Source organism: Ascidia mentula, chromosome 9 (genome assembly GCF_947561715.1).
Source record: "Ascidia mentula chromosome 9, kaAscMent1.1, whole genome shotgun sequence".
NCBI classification, from domain to species: domain Eukaryota; kingdom Metazoa; phylum Chordata; class Ascidiacea; order Phlebobranchia; family Ascidiidae; genus Ascidia; species Ascidia mentula.
The window spans coordinates 12719119-12740056 of record NC_138574.1 but is presented as its reverse complement, the minus strand read 5'-3'; the positions used below and the strand labels follow the sequence as shown (position 1 = coordinate 12740056).

General features: G+C 39.5%; 3 protein-coding genes across 3 annotated transcripts; 2 read left to right on the top strand and 1 right to left on the bottom strand.

The window, feature by feature from the left end:
• Positions 1–6346: 6346 nt before the first annotated feature.
• LOC145913958 (ankyrin repeat domain-containing protein 45-like) lies at positions 6347–15172 on the bottom strand. The gene is made up of 6 exons (XM_083001726.1): positions 15017–15172; positions 14221–14390; positions 13878–14045; positions 13265–13362; positions 13007–13145; positions 6347–6959 (listed from the first exon to the last, which is right to left on the bottom strand). The coding sequence occupies exons 1-6, from the start codon at positions 15130–15132 to the stop codon at positions 6928–6930; spliced, it is 723 nt and encodes a 240-aa protein (XP_082857852.1). The 5' UTR covers positions 15133–15172; the 3' UTR covers positions 6347–6927.
• A 414-nt stretch (positions 15173–15586) lies between these two features.
• Positions 15587–18589, top strand: LOC145914618 (low choriolytic enzyme-like). The gene is made up of 8 exons (XM_083002438.1): positions 15587–15608; positions 15679–15816; positions 15926–16042; positions 16295–16462; positions 16716–16882; positions 17400–17535; positions 18181–18338; positions 18521–18589. Exons 1-8 carry the CDS (start codon positions 15587–15589, stop codon positions 18587–18589), a joined length of 975 nt encoding a protein of 324 aa, XP_082858564.1.
• A 714-nt stretch (positions 18590–19303) lies between these two features.
• On the top strand, positions 19304–20069 carry LOC145914352 (uncharacterized). Its single transcript, XM_083002174.1, has 3 exons — positions 19304–19424; positions 19560–19662; positions 19822–20069. The coding sequence occupies exons 1-3, from the start codon at positions 19349–19351 to the stop codon at positions 19958–19960; spliced, it is 318 nt and encodes a 105-aa protein (XP_082858300.1). The 5' UTR covers positions 19304–19348; the 3' UTR covers positions 19961–20069.
• Positions 20070–20938: the final 869 nt, after the last annotated feature.

Here is a 20938-nt window from a genome sequence, read left to right as displayed (position 1 = left end):
CAGTACCGATTGCGTCACTCGGCGTCGAAGCCTATAACATTAATTATCTTACAACACAATTCGAGTAAATATCATGAAAATACAATGATCCCAAGCCGGAGGGCGTAGCAGCTGTGGCCTAACCGCCTGCCACAAATGCCAAGAACCTATTTTCAACTACGCACTATACGCAACTTGGCTGGTTATCAAAGAACAGCGTGGTTCGTTTATCAAGACCACGCCACACAGTACTCAAGCTGATATTCAATACAAACAAAATAGCCAATGCAATAGTCGAGAATTTCATGCTACAGACGTTTCGATTGTTGTACTACAATCATTTTTAGTGTAAAATGCAGGCCAGCCGGCAAAGCTGGTCCTAAGCTGATATTACCTACAAAAAAGAAACGAGAGAAATCCCTGACAAACAACTCCATGTCGTACTTAGTAACCACGAAAGAATTTCGCAAATCTTGGCTGTTGAAACACGAAACACCACACATTGTGTATAGGAAACCTTCGCCGATTTTAAACGCTCGCAATTCTAACCGCAGTCAAGGCCAAGCGAGTTCATTGAATGACGGAACCACACAGAAAAAGTAAGACTAACATAAGTCGTGAAAACTTCGCTATTTTGATGTGGGGAAAGATAATGTTCATGCCCATATGCTCCGCCACCTTCTAAACCAATAGGAGTTAGTTTCCCCGTAGATCCTATGAGGACTTGACTTGAGTTTGTATGACCTGATAAAGTATGCGATTACAATCTTTGTAATCCGGCAAAGCGAAATAGCTTCGATGACAGCGGGGGAAGGTTAATTAAAGTCAAGAACAGCGGCACCGACGGGATAGGGTTATCCGAGTCACACGAGTTCAATCCAACCACGGAATACGCCCAGAGGACGCCCGAAGTCGCGATTCTTTAGATTAATCGAGCGTGACTAAAGGATGTAAAAACACATCAGAATTTCTGTGGGCGATGAGGTAAAATAAACATGTCTCCGCCAACGATTTAATAAGTGCGTATTACGTTGAAACGTTAGATCGCTTAAGGTTTATAGCCATTGGGGTTGTCGGTATATTATCTAACAGACGCATCACATCACTTAGCATCATCTATTGAGTAGATAAGAGGCTTAAACCGTCACTTATCCGCTTATTGGGGTGAAACCTTCCATTGAAAATTCCTATGGCAAGCTTTGCCGTCATAACCCACAATAACCGGAAGATCTTACGGCAGAACTCAAGGTAAAAACTACGTATACACGACACGTATAAATGACGCAAAGCAGGAACATCATAACTTCAGTCAACTTGACGCAGATTTATCGGATTTGCCGATGCCCTTTCACGCCTATTTGTGACGACGCAAGCAATCGTTTACACGTCCCACCATCGTTTAACGTGTGCATCAAAAGGCTATTTCCATTACTTATCGCAGCAACACGATTATCGCTTGCGTTTATTTGTGCATTCGCCTACTCCCAGTTCGTTTCTAACGAAAATTAACTCTCAAGCCGTTAAAAAATGTTGCCTTGCCGGGTAGACAATGGACAAGCTTCAGAGCCCAGTCCAGTTTTGGTGTAAACGAATTTGAAGTTTTGGGAGGCCGCGAACTCGGCCAGGTTCAAAGCTCTGACGCACGAACTGGCGCGTTGCTTACACAGTGCGCTGTTAAAACGTTTGTGTTGGCTTGGAGCTTCCAAAAAGGTTACATTTACAAAATGAGCGCGCTGGACCCGGGCCGGTTCATTTGGAACTCGTCCAACGTTTCTCCCACGAACGATTTGTAACGGAGGAGCGCTTGAAGAAGGGAGAAAACGTGCTCAGAGCGGCTCGCGCGGACCGCCGGTGTTTTGGCAACAATCAAATCGAAAATCGCGACACATACTTAAAGCGCCTTGCCTGCACGACTAATTACACGATCGGCGAGAAGTTGAAGAACAAACAAACAATGCCGCGGTAGCGATGAGGTGCTGGAGGGAGCGGTTGAATCCTGGAGGACGATCAGACCCGGATCAGCCACAGAGCAATCGCCCAGAGCACTTTGTCATATGCAAATCGCATGGTTAATGAGCTTAACGGCTAAGTTCCACCACGACTGTGGAAGTCCGTATTGCGGTTAATGGGGAACCCGCAAAGAGCTGCATTTCATGTCCGTACGGATAAACGCAGTATTTTTACATTTGGTCAATGTTTTATCGCACTTTTCTTGAAACACATCGCTCTGTTGTACAACCGTTGCCATTTTCACAAAAGGTGGAGATTGTACGTGGTGAATGATGTCCTTGATGGCATGTTAATCACAGTAAACTTTATGGAAAACAAAAGTACATAATGTAAAGAAAGATTTTTTTTCTTTTTTTCATTGAAACCTATACACGAAAAGGAAGAAAGTTTGGTTCGCGAGTTGTGTTATCTGTGACTAAAAATACTGCTTCTTAAAACTCTCGAACAAAACCTGTGGTATTTTTAACAGCCACTTGTCATCAACGCGGGTATTTATGTTCAGGTATATAAACTTTGTGTCGTTAAGATCTCAAAATATCGCACTTAAATCTATTTCTTGGTCAACGGAAATAAAACAGGAGTGGCCGTTGTTCAAAACATTCTATTTTGAAATCAATGCTATAGTTTTTTCTGACGATAAATTAACTTTTTTAACAGTTTATCCCAGCATAGTTGGGTTGGATGTTAAAAGCCAGGGGCGAGTTTATACAAAACCCAAAACCGCACCACTATAAAAATGCAGTTGTCAAGATTGGTTTCGCGATAATATGATATCCGAGTAATGCATTATAGACACGGCCATATACCCAACCCCTTTATCAGCCGCATGCGTTTGTGCAGAAACCCAGCATATGGGATAAGTGCGGGTCTACGGGCAGTGTGTTTGTTTTCACATGTTCACCGAAACGGACTTTTACAAAACTTGACCGCATTTATAAGTGCCAAGGTTCGAACGGTGAACTTGGTTGGCTTATTTTTAGCTGTGGCCAAACAGCAGCTGCGACATGCAATTATGGGGACGCTGTGAAAATAATAGCAACGTGCCGCAGCGGCTCTATTTGCGGCTTTAAACGCACCACAAATGTGTCTTTCCAGTAAAACAGATGCCTTATCACCGTGATGGGTGATCTGTCGCGAAACCAAATCACATAGGGTCGACCACAAATTTAGCTCTGCAAACTTTAATGACCTGGCGGGATCTTGGCTGTGCTGTGACGCGCCGGGGAGAACGCTCCTAATTGGTCAATTTGGAGGCGAACGTGACGTCATGGAATCTTTCGCAAAATTCCATGTTTTGATTTTTTCGAATTGAGTCTCGTGGTAGCGGAGATGGAGCACGAGATATTGTGTGAAGGAGCGCCGAAGGCTCGGGCATTTTTTCTTAGCGCGACTCGTCATTGACCGCATCACGTGACCGCATCACGTGATGTGGGAGCAAGGTTACTAAGGAACGTTTTGCGTTCCACGCTAACTTGGTCTAACCTTTTGGAAATAGTTGTAGTGAAGTTAAAATTAATACGAAAATTTTTCTTCCGAATGAAATGTACAAGGTCCAACCTATAACACTACTTACACTTGGCAAGAAAGCAGTATCCGAGTACACAAAACCCGGACAGAAGTAACGAAAAATCCGCAACGTAAGAGGCAAGCGGGAATATTTTGGCAAACGTCAACCTGTTTAAAATTTCCCTCTATTATATATTGTTTGAAACTCCTCTTTAGCTTTTTGTACATTTTCTGGTGTAAATATATCGTGGGCCATGACTTGAAACTTATAGTGTAAAAAAAACTCGTATATTTTACTGGTAAAACCTACGTAGACTTTTACCGATGCGAAACGTAAGTTTTGTTTACGCGTGCATGACCGTAATTCAAGCTTATATATAAGAGTTGCCTATTTTGAAACAAATATTTTTGTCTACAACAACGAGATACAGGAAAAACATCACCTATCTTTACTGCATGATATGGGGAATGTAGAGAAGATATTAAATTTCCTGGAAGCGAAAGCAGCCACATTTCTTCTATCGCGGCATCAAAGGACGTGAATCGTGAGTAGTTTTCAAAGCAGCTAGGCAATTTATATCACAGGAGAATGGGGGCTTTAACCGTAACCTGACAGGCATTTAAAAACTATCGACCAGAGGAATAAACCGTAAGGCATGATAAGGTCGATCGCGCATCTGGTCTGCCTTACATGGTTTGTCGGGAAATTGTTTAAAAAACAAGAGGTTTACAAGCGAACAACGTTCCCAAACAAGGGAGATATCATATATTAAGCACCAGGGCCACCCAGAAAACAACGCAAAAGCGGAACTTCACGAAATTGCTGACAATTGGTTAAAGTGCAGTTTACACCTGTCATTAGCAAGCCCGCTCTCAATCTGCTTTCGACAAAACTGGCGGTCGCGAAAAGCTTAAAAAGTCCGTGCACATAAAAGCGGCCGAAGTCGTTTGTTTGCAATTATCACAGCCTTGTTGCAAAACACAACAGCGCAGCAACGGCCGCGGGAAATAGAGCGCAAGAAGCGGTATCGCTATGCAAAGCGCGCACAGCACGCATGCATGACTATATTAGGGAAGAGCAGAGAAGCAAAATTCCAGCCATAACATGGGGCGAAGAGATTTACAAGAGGGGCCAGAGATGCGGAGCCTGTCCCGCGCCAATGTTTGTGGATTTTCACTGATAATCAAGCCGCAAATGTGACGCGATTGTTTATGGTGCAACGCCAGACAGCGATTGTTCGCGACCTCTCCCACCTCGAATCGCATCTTAGCTTCTCGTCATACTGACGTGACCTTGCACTTTTTCGATTAAACTTGAAGTGGAAAACTTTGCTGGTCGACGCATCAGTTTAAGAGATCTGTGAGCCGATAGCGCATGCAGCTATTGCGAGTAATCGTATGTGGATCAGTTGGCCTTTGCGGAGCTCGAAGCTTGCTTACAATTCCTGCATCTTAGCGTCATCCAACAGATTATTACGCCAAACGGTGGTTTTTGGGTTATTTAAAGCACAGCGACGTCTTATCTTTAACTAGTCGCAATATCTAGTGGAAAAGTTAAAATAAATAACGTCCGAGAGAAGAAAAAAACAAACAAACGAAGTTGGGCTTTAAATCATGGTCGATAAAGATCATAGATTTGCCTGTAACTAAAAAGCAAATAGTCTTTTGCATATAGCCTACCTGGTAAACACGTAACGTATACAATGATATTTTCTGCTTCCCTCTACGATTCAAAGCCCTGTAAGTCCGTGATTGCAAACAACAACTTGAATTGATATTGACCGTCAAATTGTCACAAATGTGTAAATATTTCAGTGATTCCCAAAATGGTTTCCCGGGCCCTAGGGTTTCATTAAAGAATACATTGGGTTCCGTGAGCTATTTAGTTTAGAGACAAAGAACGTCGATATAAGTGAAAAACCGTTATGTTTACTTCAAGATTTGAAAAAAAATGACGCGTTGAAAACACTATCAGCGAGACTGAACCACTAAAATGTTGGCGACAGTAGTCTGACTTATGGCCGAAATAATGCCATTTGTCAATTTATAGGGCGATAATCCATTAGCAACAAATGGAATTGGGAGACAAGATGCATGACAGAAGTAATAAAATAGCTGATAGGTAGTATCAACTGGCTTACTCGTCGAATTACATGTGACGGACACGAACCAGCGAATTCCGAATTGAATTTGTGACGCTGTGTGTGAGTATTAGCGCTTTAAAGCATGATGGATCCTGCGGCGTCTAAATGCGGACAAGTTGACAGTTGTCGATCACGATTCGACCAGGGCCTACTAAATTTGGTTTCCAGCTTGTGATAATCCAAATGGCGCGTAAACAAGCATCTACGTTGCATTGGTTCAATGTCCTTTACGGGAAAGGACCGGAGTCGCGCGACTGATGGATGGACAGCCGGAGTGCTTTGACGCCGCTACACAGGGGCTTTGGAACGATTTCGAAGTGCTAATCGAAAGTAGATAGATCGGCGGCCAACGATATTATACTCAACGGTAGCGTGTAATCTGACGAAATCTGTCAACTTTGGAATAAAACCACAGGACCACACAAGTCCGGAGAATTTGGCAAGAGACATCGACTGGGTTCCGCCATAGAGTAGAAGCTCTACTGTTTCAACCCAGCAAGAAACAACAACAGTTAAATAACCATTAAACACCGCTTGGTACAAAAAAGTATTTATGGTAAGCATAATGCATACTAACACCCAAATTGTAAATGTTGGTGGCAGAAAAACGAGTGTAAATCTTTACAGCAAATCGTACATGATCACGACCGTTTACGCATCCTCAAAACCTTTTTTGTATTACAAAACAATAAACAAGTATTCGGTCTAAAAATGTAATGAAGTTGTCACAGTGACAAATGTAACTCTACACATGTTTGGATTAGCTCAATATTAGTGCTAGCCTACTCATTCACAAGGAAGACATGCTTGGCATATGGAAGAGATCTCGGTGAAAACGGGGCTATGGCGCCGAAAGTGGATTGACTACAAGTGGAATTTGCATGGAAGATTGCAAGCAAAACGAATTGAGATAAAGCTGAATTCAAATACCTGGACCACAATATTTTCCAATACAGGCAACATCAACAGTATTGTCTGCTAAAACAACAGGAATCAATGTGGATCCAGCAAATTGTAAATGAGTGTTTCCACAATGATTACGGACAAAACAATCTTCTACTTCAGAGGAACGCTCCAACACATGCAAGTTAGTTTTGACATGCATTTCTATGCAGACATGCATTTTAACAAGCGTAGTTTGGAAAAATTAGATAGATAGTTTGAAACACTTCACAGGTAGTTAGTTTGCCAGAAGCAAGTGTCTACGAGTTAGTTAGTATTTAAATACAAATTGGAAAGACTATGGCGCTTGGATTGATCATCACGTCATCTGGACGCCATCAAGACGTCATTTCTTCCCACTGCTTCCAGTACCGGGGGCTGCGGAAAGAGTTAAATGCATTTTTACCGTTTAGTGCTATAAATCCTGAACATGAGACGTTATGAAAGGCTTTAATGAGTCAAAGAACACGAATTAGAACTAGAATTATATCATGGACAAAAAGTATTGTTATTATTATCCTTGTTTTTATAAAGACATTAGGGATTTAAAATAACTTTGTTTATTTGATTTGTATTAACGTGATGAAATATTTTTTTACAATCAAAAAGACAAACAAGCATACACTTCATAGATCACATGACCCCTGCAATGCAAATGAGAATCTAGCTAACTTTCCGAAACACAGCAAATCTATGCCAATTCAAAAGACATATTCCATGAAATGCACATGGGTGGAACCTTTGTGGAGAAATTACAGTTTAACGTAGATCGACTTTTAAGACAAAATTCACGATATCCTTATCCATAAAACGTGACACATGGACAAAGAAAAGTATACTTCATCCGTACGTACGCACAATAGTACAGATCCAATCAACCTGTTTTCGGAAAGAGGAATTTCCCCTGAGTTCCGGGTGCAAAGTGTGACGTCACGTGTTAAGAAGATTTGTGCAAGTTGTCAAAACGGAGCGGAACACGATGTAGGGCGATAAGGGCGGCACGAAGGGCAAACAAGCGCTATTGCGGAACACGTGACTTTACCAGAAGTAAGAATGACGTCATTAACAGAGCTTTTTGCGAGCCATTGCGTCACCCTGCTTAGAAATTGGCCTATTTGTTTTTACAGGAGCGCGCTTTATGTTGAGAGATAACCTCTGGTCATCGTAACAACGAAGGGTCATCTACGGCTTCGAGTTTAATCAAACACAATCTTCGTACTTCTTGGAAAAAATCTTAGTAATCATGTTTTGATGGTGGCACAAATCCGAGTGTTTCAATGACATCACGTTATAATAATAATAGCACCCCCATTACACTGTATAGGTTTATACTAAAGCGCTAATACGATTTAAACCGTTATAAAAATGACGGAAAACTATATCTGAATACAATTAGTACAAAACAATGCACAAAAAGCACACAGAATCTAAATGTAGGAATCTGACCAGACAAAATTATCGTGATAAAAAAACAAAAATCTGTAATTGTTTTACTTTAGACATTGAAGTAAACTCTGTTAACGCTAGTTAGCCCGTAAGCGCTTTATGGATTTTTACAATTTGCGCGGCGCGTCAAACCAACTTTTATAAACAGCTGCCGGGAGGTTGAGGCCAGTACACAAACTGATGACGATCTCGTTAACGTATTTGGTGATTTTTATTACTCATTTAGCGTCAACCGCAGCGTAATCAAAGCCAAGTTAATCCATATCGGCTATGGCTTAAGCCGCACAGGCGTTAAAAGTCCGTTGCACTCTTAACTGACATAACCTTGAGTTTCCCAATTACACAGCAGCCAGTTCTCACATATCATCACGAAGCAATGTCAAGTATTTGAAGCGTTACTGAAAGATATAACACAATTCGTCGGTGTAAAGGCGAAGCACAAAATGCCTTCCGAGTTGTGGCGATTATCCTATCGACTGACAGCTGGCTCTTCTTGTAAAGATGGTAATTAAACCCAGCTATGAATGAGAAACTGACGTCAGACCAGAAATGTTTGAACGCAACAGGAAAGGTGGACCCGTTTTGCACAATGCGCCCTCAATTAAACAGTGGGGCAATGATGGTAATTCGGCAAATCCTCGTACCAAGCCTATGGGAGTATCAGAAGGTACTTTTTAACAATAAACACAAAGCTCTTTTCAAGAATAATTGACTGAAAATTTTACCACAAAATCAAACTATCAACGACTAATAATCTGAAACGCTAATTTAGCGCAGATTTTTTTAAGCTTGATTCCATGTTCTCCTTAATCAATGTTAGCACTATACTGGAAGCGATAGATGAAGGGGAAACAACGAGGTTCTAAATAGAAACCAATGTCAAAAATCTTTAAAAGTAAGGAGAAACTTGCCGCGAGCGAGACGAAAAGAGGTTCAACATAGCAACTAAATTAACAACGTGAAGACCTTATCACAGGAAAACGCATGACCCCTCAAACTATATAAGGTGGTAAGGGTACCCGAGCTGGTTGTTGTCTAATATTTCAATGCCGCTGCATGCACGTGCGCATTGACCACTCACAACAAAATTCAGACTAATGAGCGCCCGACGTAGCATGGGAATTAGAGAGATAGTCACGGTTACGTTATGAAAAAACAAAATCACATGGTCGACTTACAGCCGAACGTGCTGCATTCTGGGTGCCAGTGCTGGAAAATTGCCGTTTACCTCGCAATCTCGTATAACCTTACGAATTGGTGGGTTTGGTGGAGGAAAAACGTGCGTGCTGTAATGGGCAACAGAGACCCACACCACCGCTCCATTGTTTTGGTCAGGGGCGCGACCGCCACATGGACTATCACGACCGCACACCATCGTGGGAGAGGTTTTTGGGTTAGGGCTCTGAGTAATTATGGAGACGTGACTCGGTCACTTCGGTTTAAAGCTCAATTGTGAAAAGGCCGTTGGGAAAATTGCGTAAACGTTGAAGCTCTGAATAAAATGTGACGATGAATGGCAGTTAGGAGTCATACGGGTACTATTTACGTCTCACAGTTGAGTTAATTTGTCGTCGGGTCACGGGCGTGTAAATGTTACGAGGGATGGGGGGATTCGGGTCTTTTGTGCGTCTGCGGAATCGGGATGACATACATTTTTGCATGACTTCATTCTTGGCTACAACTATTGAAAATTCGTGTCGACAAATGTATTCAGTGAAAATTTGATTTTACCTATATTTCATCAAGCAGCTCCTCCTTCGAGCAAAGTTTTGCACCAAACAAATAATTAAACAATCACAAAAAGTTTTAATTTTCTTGTTCGGAACAACAAGTGTAACGCACTTTTAAATGTCTATCCTTTTTCAATTTTAAAACCAAAAGCTCTATTTTATTGGCGTTAGATGGAGTCTATAGATTATCTCGAAGCCGTTTGTTTTAAATGGCGCGCCCCAGATCTGACTCAACAACCACAGTCAACAGATACAAGCTCTGTCGTCACATTAGCGAGGACCGCATAAACTGCCCGCAAGCTATGGACGAAAGGGCGAGAACAGAATGGGTTGAACCTACAATACGCATTCCCAGACTGAATTCTGAGACGTGGAATAAACAAACAACGTCATTACCCAGCGTACACATGCAAAGTTTCAACGAAAGGCGGCCGCATTTTAGTGGCGCTTTCAACAACGCGCTCAGGTAGCTGAAAATATACATACGCACTGATCGCTGCTAAAAAAACGCCGCTATTAGTCTTTAATCCACTACGGAGTGGCATTGATTGATGTGCAGTGGTTGGCAGGCATTCGAGAATGGCAATTAGGTTTTTAATTAGTGTGAAGTGCCCACAGCAGATGACGTGGTGTTACTCATCGTAGAAATTATCACAATGATTCTGAGTGTCCCACAGCTGGTAAACAACTCAAACGTGGCTACTTACTAATAAGGTAAATTCGACGTGTGAGTCTGCTTAGAAAGATATGCCTGAAATCTCCACAAGACAATTTAAAACAATACATTTGTTGATCTTCAAGTTAGATTATGGACATAATTTAATGAAATACATTTATGGGGGCATTTTTGTGTATTGGACAGACAAGCATTTAATTGCACAAGGATTATTTTTTAGGACGCCGGGAATCGAACCAAAGTTTTTTTCACGAACGAACCCCGTGTTCTACTTGGTACATAGGAAAGCTCATTGACCGATATTGCCATGCTTCTCAAGAACAGAGCTGGGCCGACAGCGCCCCCAGTGTCCAAGCGAGAAGAGTAACGCACATGTTCGAACAAAACAAGCACTGACAGGTGTGTAAACCATCGATTGACGTAGATGTTGCCACAAGCTACGTCATACAGCATTTAAGTGCGGTATCCGCTCGTGGTTATTTCGTGGCAACGAACAGGTGTTTGGACAAACCCTGAAGGTTTACATCAGCAGAAGTGGTAACGCGTTTAGGTAATGCATTTACATATTGTGTACAAGCTTGTAAACACATACTTGTAAACACATGCTTGCAAACACATACTTGTAAACACATGCTTGCAAGCACATACTTGTAAACACATGCTTGCAAGCACATATTTGTAAACACATGCTCGGTTTCTCCAGTTACTATTTTTTTACCCAAAAAAAGTACAAACCTGTTATAGTTTGCACGTGTCTGGTTGTCCGCTTATCAAACAATGAAAGCAATCTTATATCGATTTGCTGCAAATCAAAACGCATTTATTCAGCTTGTGTCCAAAGGGCAAGTAGCGGATAATTAGTTCTGGTGTATAGCAGAAAAAGTTTAACCAGTGAAGTCTTCAACAAGCCACATGATAAGGGCAAATACACACAAGCTGTAGACCGCATTCGTTCGGTAGATCTGAGTTTAACCTATTTGGAGAGCCCTTGATAGGTCTACATACCGCTTATCAATCACGTTTATCACAACGTGAAAGGTTAAAATGCCCACAATTTCGAGTTTGCAACTGAACTCACAACGCAAGTACTAGTGCACGATTCGTCAAGGTCCGTTTCGACCACAGATCTACAAAGATCAATTCAAATTTTGCAAATATCTTCAATTTCAAATAGATTACGGTGGCAAACCGGTCGAACAACATATGATCTTAAAATGTACGCTGGGACACTAAAAACATATATTTTGTGTAAGGGAAGGATTCCTAATTGTAAGTAGCGAGAAATCCAATACGTTGTGCCAAGAATAGATCATATTTACAATTCAAACGTATCCGTAACGTGTAGAGCTCATCCGATTTGCTAAGGCGGACATAATGGAAGATAATTGTGCTCATTATGAGACTCTCTTGACCATGTGTTCACCCACAATCTTTAAAACAAGAAAACAAATAACTGCCACAGCGGCCGAAAAGTTGTACAAATAGTTACTGACCCTGCGCCCACGGCTTTGTCGAAAGAAAAATAGACAAGCGCGGCTAAACAATCTTCGCAATGAAAAAAAATAATATTCAAGAGGTTACGTCGCGGTCTTCCGCATCAATGCTGTGGTTTAACAACAATTACGAACGAATTTGAAATTATTTTTCTTGCGCTATTTTGGGGGCGACCGCGTGATTTCGGCCACGCGGACGATCACCCAATTGGCGATAATTGGAAGAAACATTGCTACGTCATAATGCAGCTTTGTGGCGCGATAATGAGTGTAGTTTGTTGACCCGGTATCCACAATTGCGGGGATGCCCCTAATCGGTTTATGTAGAGCAGCATTTTCGTGGAAAATCGGAGTTAGGGTCAGGAGAATATGGGAAGAGTTTGTTGTGAGGGAGACAAATCATACGAAGTTTCTGTGTTTCTTGTTTTCGTTTCCGGCGATTTGCAAATGCCGGTTTTCGTGTGGTGTGCAAAAATGATTGAGTCTTGCAAGAAAAAAAGTTGTAAAAAGAAGTGAATCCTTTTTCTCATTAAAATTCGACTGATGATTTATGATAAATATTAGTAAAAAGACAATTACAGTTTCTGAAAAAATTCACATGAGAAGTCATGGACAGTTTCAAGATATTGTCAATGGCTTATCCTCATCACTGACATAATTCACATTTGTTTTGGAAATTGATTATGTTCAGAAACACATCCTTTGTTGGCACATGCCAGCATGTTAAGTTATGGTATGATGACATATCACCTTAAATTTATAAAACTCCTGCTAATATTGGTAGCAAGATAAAGCCAAAACAACATAAGTAAAAACTAGAGCAATGGAATAGTAATGGCTAATGCAGTGTGCAACATCATTATCAAGAGTAACAATGCAAACCCATTTGACAGAAACCAATTGTTACAAACACACTGAAACCATCAAACTTTCCCAGTTGCAAAACCACAATACCTTATCACAACACTGTGCACTTTTCGACTGAAGAAAGTGCAACAACAATAAGCAAATGCAGAAGTTTTGCTATCTTAACTTTGTCTCATCCTTCAGCCAAATACACAGTGGAAATAAAACCAGTACCTGGTGAGTTCACTTTGTTTATTAGGAATTCCACTTGTTTCTCAAGATCCGATTTTTTCATCAGGAAATCCTCTATTGTAGCATTAGTAGCTTCTTCAATCCATTCTTCCTTTTCATTACAGGAACCAAGTGCAGTGGACTGGAAGACAGTGATACATATATTAGGTCATTTCTACATTATGTTAACCTTTTTTTGAATTGCATATAATAACCAAGACAAGAGGAATAGTTATCAAAGATGAATAATATTGACTATACCTTTTCCTCTTTAGACAGTTTTACACCTTGCAACTTTTCAGGATCAGAAATCATTTCACGTATATGAGCAATATATTTCACCAACGTCATTTTTGCAGCTGAAAACAAAAGTATATTTGATAAAAAGTATAAAAAGAAAAAAAAGTCCACCAAGATGTACTTCACACACCACATAAATACCTGGTAATAGCACTTCTTTTGTCTCTGGTCTTAATCATACCTTGCTCAAGATTAAACTAACCAAACCTAAACCTAGCAATTTAAATTACATCAACGATGTCTTGTCAATCCCATTGCTTTTGTATAAATCCAATGATAACAATGAGTCATACAAAATTTTGTCTTCTGCTGTCAAGAAAACTTTGGTGTGTAAGTCCTTACAAAGCTCACTTCATTTACAAAAGTAATATTTTATTTAAAGTTCTCATTTCCCTGAAATATGCTGAAATCACAACAATAAACTGATCCTCATTTCTTCTTTTTTACGACTTTCTTCTCTGGCTCAATTTTTCTGTCTACTTCTGCAATAATGCAAAAAAAGTAAAAACTGAATCAAAATACACAAATGAAAACACGGGCTTTCAAATATTGCCCAACACACTATCAAACTTACCAGCCCAATCCAGAAATTCAATGCTTTGTTTCTTTCCATATCTGACAGCAATGTCCCTTGGAGTTTCACCATGGTTGTTTCTGGCATCAATATTTGCACCGGCTTCAAACAAAGCCTCCAAACAAAGCATTTGTTGCCAGGAGGCAGCAAAATGCATTGGTGTGTAACCTACAGTGTCACAGTATGTTGTTACAAAAGTATTTGAGTTACTGATGACAAAACCTTGACAAAACACTACATAGATATATGAATAAACACAAAATAGCCACACTAAATCAAGTGATTCAATTTTAACACTGCACATTAAGGCAAAAAATGCAAATCCTGCTATAAAGCCACTTGCCTGCTGGACTTGCCACATTAGGATCTGCACCTCGTTTGATAAGATCCCTAAGGACATCTGCCCTGCCAAGCATGCTTGCCAGTTCCACTGGAGTTTTCCCTGACTTTGTTCGGTGGATTAAAAGTTCAGCCACATTCTCGTGGTAAATATCCTCCGTATTTGTAAAAACACTAAATGCAAAATACGTCAGGGTTAATTATTTTGTGAATATATGTTGATATGTCCCTGTGTTGTCTTAGAAGATTTAAAAATACATTTTAACAACATATGCAACAAACATGTTGGGCAAAGTTAACCTTAAGTAGGCAATAACTTTACATATTGGCATCACCGCAAAAACTGGATTAGTGTATTAAAGAGGGTTATTATTTAAGTGTTTCTTTCATAACATCACCAAAGATTAAATGGAGAATACAATAAATCAGTGGTTATCAACTGTCAGTCTGCGGACCGGTGGCGGTCCGCCAAATATATGACAATTTTATATCTTAATGTCAACTTGCAGAAACTTCATTAGAACCGCGTTTAACATGTATGATATCAAACAGACAGCAGCAAACTTCTCATTAAATTGAATTTTTCATACTTCTTTTTAATTGCATATTTTGTCCAATTACATTTTGGGTTGATTTTGAAAGTACACCGGTCCGTAAAATTTGTTTTGAAAGTTTACAGGTCCGCAAACTTAAAAGGTTGAGAACCACTGCAATAAATCATGATCTATAGCGACATAGAATTAACATTCTTTTTAGAAGCACAAAGATATAGGCCCATATATCTTTTAAGATGCCAGAACCTGTTAATTCGTTCGATATCGTTGTGTAACGTGCAATGCATAATTATGTTGTCGCCGTCAAGTTCTTCCGCAGGTTGGGAACTCTCGGACACTACCTCATCTTCACCAGGCGTCATTTTTTAAGGAATTATATAAAAAATCCCAAAATCAATTCTTTCGAACAAGCTTGCGCGGGATTTTCCCTCCAAACTTGTTGCTATGCCTTCTAACGCTAAATGTCGCTGTAACCACAAAGTTTATACTTTGAGGAAGATATATAACGAAGTTTTTTATTACACACCTTTAAAACACATCAGGGTTTAGTGGAGGAGAACAATATTGCGGTGAATTGCAGATTAATTATGTCTGGCGGTGCCAATACAAACAGCTGACAACAAAACCTTTGTCCGGAAATGAAATAAATACGCCTCAGTTTGTGTCTGTTTGCAGGATATTATCGCCGCGAAAAAATCCAGTTATTTGTTAGAATCAGTACCAGCTATAACATTTTATTCATCGCGTTGGTACTTACTGACAACTAGTTTTCGAAGTCTGTTGTGTTACTGCGTATTTTGTGTGCATCAAACAGAAATGGATACCTCCGTATTTCAATGTAAGTGTAAGTTACAACTTAATTAATGTGTGAGTTTAACGAATTTAACCGTGTTTATCTCAACATGTAGATGTTTTCATTCTCTTCGGCCTAGCAGTTGTTTGTTGCGGCAAACCAACGAACCATAGGAAAACCAGTATATGTGATGATTTGTTGACTACCGCAGTTTCTGATGGTGTTTTTGTCAATGAAATCAACGACTGTTTGAGTAAGTGACTGAAATTTGTCACATTTTACCGAATTTGGTATATTTGTTACAAATCTAACCCAGGCATACCCTAATTCAAAATAGTATCAGATAAATTTGTTTCTTTTAGATTATATGCCGAGTGAAGACGAAGTGCCCTGTCCGCCATTGCTTTGCAACGACATGCCCCCCTGTGACTTTGGCTTCAGCGTTGATGAAATGGGATGCAAAATGTGCAAATGCAACAGTAAGTTTATTTGCATGAAAGAAACATACTATGCAAGAGTGATTTAAAACGCGCAGTCTCTGTCATTACTGGAATTTCTGACCTTACAAAGGGTTCATTTCATTTATTTACACAAAAACGTATGGTTTAGCATTTTTTCAGTTTTGTTATATATTTTCATCGTACAGTTGTTTTTGTTCAAAACGATAGTGTTAAAGTAATTACCAGTGATTCACATGCAAAAGTGCTTGTAAGTCCAAATTGTATGTGTAGCAATTTACAACGGTGACATATCGTTGTCTATGAAAACGCAAATGCTTCTGAGCAAAATGTTGAGCTTGAAAGAACGCCAGGAACAGGATTCAAAGGAGAGAATGCTGTGGACTCAAAATTTCCGAAACGGGAAGTACGTTGTCCCATTCATCTTGGACAAATCTATAGGTAAGTTTATGTAATTGGGCTTAAGTAATCCTACCTCAATGAGGCTATATATTATTATTTGCTTTTTTGAGGCTATATGATTAACATAGTGCCAAAGTTCAGCAGTGCATCCACGTTAAAGCAAAGATACTATATATAAGTACTAAAAGACTGGTTTCTTAACAGAAGTTGTCTGTGTCGTATTATACATGCCTCAAACGCATGGGTGATTCCACAAGAAATTATGTCTCTTTTACCATGACATACATTTCAGAGCATTCCGCATGGACCGCCATAGCCATGGCCATGCAAGAAATCATATCGACAACATGCATTGAGTTTAGACATCTTCGAGGCGACATGGGATACCACTTGGTTTTTGCTGGCGGGCGTGGATGTTTTTCAGACGTTGGGCGAATTGGGGAAGGCAACAGTCAAACGGTAAGTTAAAATTTGTTTCTCGGATAAAAAAATTTGTTCAATGTAGAATTTATTTTTGGTCGAAATAAGTAAAAATAAAGTAAATTGTGACGTTCTGAACAGGCATCGTCAGTTTCTGCAACTGCTGTGTGTACAAAATCAAGTTTTTAATTCGATTTTTCTTGAATTACACCTAATTACTTACAACAAGTTTTCGATGTTTATTTTAACTTTTACACTATTGTATAAAAAAAACCATGGAAATTGCAGTAACTTTTTACTACAGGATCAGCCTGGCTTATGATCAGGAATATATATTTCGCCCTATGGGCATCTTTAGTTCCTTGCAGTAAACACAATAAATAATTTTTAAAACGTCTGAAAAACAGTAAAGAAAGGGCTAGCAATAAAAAACAACTACTTCGATCTCTTGCTATGCTACTTACAGTTATCGTTTGCATCTGCAGTTTTGGTTAGATCCCAATATTTCAATTTTGAAGTCATGAAAATTGATTACGCATATGTCTTATATCAACAGATCCGCATTGGTTACGGGTGCGACAGCAAAGGCAAAGTGTTGCACATGCTCATGCATGCGTTGGGATTCTGGCACGAACACACAAGGCCTGATCGAAACCAACACATCAAAATTCGCTGGGAAAATATTCAAACCAGTGAGTTCTCTATTTAAACTTGACGGTAATCGTGCATAAATTTGAAAAATGCGCAATTTGCTCGTTTATGCCTGTCAAGTTTTTCGGTAACTGTGCGTCACCAAATCCACAAAATATAATTGGCGGTATATCGCGAAAAGTAGGTTCTATTTTCGTAACTAAGTGTTAAGATGCGTATTCATATGTACACCTTACTTATAAAACCTACGGTTCGAAACCCGTGTGACTAAAATGACATGTACTTTTATATGATACGTTATCCAATATGAAAAGTGTTACATGCTATTGCAATGCCTTGGTTGTGATGCCAATGAACCAATAATAAAACCTCCGTTTCTTGCAAGCGCCCTTAGTTAATTACTGTAGTACACAGTTTGAAACGTATCGATGTATTCGTAGCTTTGATATCTATTTCGTTTTTGAATCATGAGAGAAATTGTGGTAAGAGACTGCACGGGCCAGTCTGTGCTGTTGGATGTTGACTGACAGATCTTTTTTTGCGTAACAGTCTAAGCTCAAAATAGTGATAACAGACGATCGGCGTCAGTATGACCTTGGATTCGAAACAATATCATCAATTTCTTACAGAATAAATTCCAATAAAGTTTTAATGAAACATTGACGCTTCCTTCAAAACATTTTCAGATTACCTTCAGAACTTCCTGATTCGAGATAATTTGGAAGAAGAATTTGCGGATTTGCCCTATGACATCAGCAGCATCATGCAATACAACTCATACGCATTTTCAGCAAACGGTGAAGCTACAATGACCGACCAGGACAACAACATTATCAACGCACAGGTAAACGCGATCTTATGTAAACCATACATCAGATAAAGAGCTACGTACAGTATTGCTTAATTTGGAAATTTGGATGGGAGAGTTATTTGTATTTCTCAATAACGACATTGATTTGAGGTTTGTACAATTAAACATTAACTTGTTTGGCCACGGTCGAATTTAACGTAAAGCTGTTTTTACAGGAGAACGAACTGTCAAGTCAGGATATTGTACGCATCAATCGCCTATACCGTTGTCCAAACGATAGTTAACAAGAAAATCCATCGTTTTTTCTTCTATTTATTGTATGTCGCAAGTTATACCACGTATGCTTTCATAAAAAAACGGAAAAAGATTAAAATAAAATTTGACAGAGTTATGGGGTCTTGTGTGATTGTGGCTTGACTGGCGTCAGCGTTTATCTTATGCATGCATGCAAGTAAACAGCAACCACTTCAGTACCGCGTCAGCTAATCAAGAAAGTAAACACGAACTTTGATCAGAGAATTGTGTTGCACTGCAGCTAAGTAACTGATCAACAAACGTTGCGAAAGAACTGGAGACAAATGGGGCACAAACAAATAGGTTTCATTGCACCAGACACTCGGTCAGAAGGGTTTGATTCAAATCACGATCGGTGGGTTAGTCTGCCAGTATCAGAATTAATTAGTTCTAAGCGCTTGTATTTGGGCTAATATTGCTATTATCATAACGATTTGTTGTCAGAAATTTACTCACGAATTAATTGAGCTAAAAAGAAGCATACGCGTATAAACTTAAAGCTGATAGATACAGCATTACCATCTCGTGGTGCGTAACTAGAAATCATGAGCTAATTTATATATTTTAATGTGTTTATTCCAAGATACCCACTGTCGGTTTCAAACCTGCGGTTTCTGGGAATTCTGCGACAAGGGTATCACTTTATCATTAAAAGGAATAGTCGTTGCTCTCAGGTTTCAAGAAATATTTTTGCGCACTTTTGCAGAAAATTAAATACTTAGTTCCAAAAAAAAAAAAAACGCAACAACATGAAGTTAGCAGTTTTGACCTTGTTGGTTGGTTTGGTCTTGGTGTGCTCATCAGAGGCTCTCCCTGTCGGCGACAGTGAGTGGTTTTATTGTTTTGCTTTGCTTTAAAGTTTTATTGTTATTATCCGTCTTGAACATGCCATGTTGTCACAAAAAGTTGACACGTAATCAGCCTTTTCTCAAAATAATATGTTGAACGAATGTTTTTCAGATGTCGAGGTGGAGGCTTCTGAAGGTAACTGGTGGACTCGGTTGAAAGCCAAGTTTGCAAACATGAACGTTCAAGATGCACAGGAAAAGATTCAGCAAGCCAAGTAAGCCTAACTTCGCAAGAGCGGGTGACTGACATCACGTTCTTAAGATGACCTATGATTTAACAAAAAATGACCTTCTGTTAATTTTAGACAGATTTTGTAGAAGCGAAACTTAAAACAATGCCAAGAAAACAAGTATATTTGTACCTTGTGTCTCAGGGAGAGAATTACTACCTTCATTAGTGAGCACAATCTGGGCGAATCAGCCAACAACATCTTTCAAGCAAGCAAGCAAATGACCAAGCAGCTCATTGCAGCCGCCAACAACGCTCTTAATCCAGAAGACCAACAACCTTAGTTTTAAAGCTATATAATCATGCTTGCTTCTAAGTTTATTCATGGTAATCGTAAAATTTAGTGACTTGCGTCAAAATTATCTTTTCCTGTTCTAATTCTCATTTGTTAGTTTCCCAGAACGATTCGTTTCAAATCATTTTCATGAAAGAAAATTAAAAGCAACGTTTTTGCCTTTTTGTATCTGTTAGGTCTCAAGCAGGTCAGTGTGATGTCTATTTGATTCAAAATACATAAAAGACCGAATAGATTTTCCACATGAGCTTGTTTTGAAGACTTTTTAATACTTCAAAATCTAATGTTAATCATATGGGCCTTGATTATTAAAATTTCTTCCTATTCGTTGCCAAGACTGTGGCGATTTCTGCCTTACATGCCAATGCTTTGAGTTGAGCAAGAACATATCCGGCATGTTTGTTAGTATGGTAGCTGTGTACAACTAGACTTTGGCCAGTGCAATCACTTCACAAACATCAACTAATTCTCCCAACTGTTATCGGTCTCGATTCACTCCAAACAATCTGCTGCCGGGCAGGGTTTTCGTTACCTGTGTAGCATAACAATCCGCATTCAGTTTTTCACAAGTGCCAGTAACAACTTGTTTTTTACTTGTGCACAGCCACACACATTGTACATATGCAGCGAAAGACAAATAAAATAAAAAAAGTGCTTGCGAAAGGGTCTTTTTCTTTCAAAAGCATATCATATAACATAACATAGTTTGTTTTCCCGCCAATAGCAATCGAAAATAGCGAGAAGAAAACAGATTACACATTACAATATATTGACGGGATGGGCCAGCTTGGAACCAAAAGTCATTGTCAGGAATTAAAATTTAAAATACGCAACAAAGCGTGAAAGTAAAAAATGGAAATCATATTATTTAAAGCCTAATCGTTGTGACAGCAGGCGGAAACAGAACACGTGATTGTGCGAATACAGCGTCGTGAAGCAAAACAAAAGCAACGTTAATTAGGGAAAT

What these genes read in the sequence shown, in the direction of transcription:
- LOC145914618 (XM_083002438.1), top strand. Translation starts at nt 15,587, where the DNA reads ATGGATACCTCCGTATTTCAAT. An exon ending in TGAAATCAACGACTGTTTGA is followed by an intron (nt 15,817 to 15,925) that starts GTAAGTGACTGA and finishes TGTTTCTTTTAG; the next exon opens with ATTATATGCCGAGTGAAGAC. An exon ending in CTGGGAAAATATTCAAACCA is followed by an intron (nt 17,536 to 18,180) that starts GTGAGTTCTCTA and finishes AAACATTTTCAG; the next exon opens with ATTACCTTCAGAACTTCCTG.
- LOC145914352 (XM_083002174.1), top strand. Translation starts at nt 19,349, where the DNA reads ATGAAGTTAGCAGTTTTGACCTTGTTGGTTGGTTTGGTCTTGGTGTGC. An exon ending in GGCTCTCCCTGTCGGCGACA is followed by an intron (nt 19,425 to 19,559) that starts GTGAGTGGTTTT and finishes AATGTTTTTCAG; the next exon opens with ATGTCGAGGTGGAGGCTTCT. An exon ending in GAAAAGATTCAGCAAGCCAA is followed by an intron (nt 19,663 to 19,821) that starts GTAAGCCTAACT and finishes CTTGTGTCTCAG; the next exon opens with GGAGAGAATTACTACCTTCA.
- LOC145913958 (XM_083001726.1), bottom strand. Translation starts at nt 15,132, where the DNA reads ATGACGCCTGGTGAAGATGAGGTAGTGTCCGAGAGTTCCCAACCTGCG. An exon ending in TAATGTGGCAAGTCCAGCAG is followed by an intron (nt 14,046 to 14,220) that starts GCAAGTGGCTTT and finishes GTGACACTGTAG; the next exon opens with GTTACACACCAATGCATTTT. An exon ending in AACTGTCTAAAGAGGAAAAG is followed by an intron (nt 13,146 to 13,264) that starts GTATAGTCAATA and finishes ACTGTCTTCCAG; the next exon opens with TCCACTGCACTTGGTTCCTG.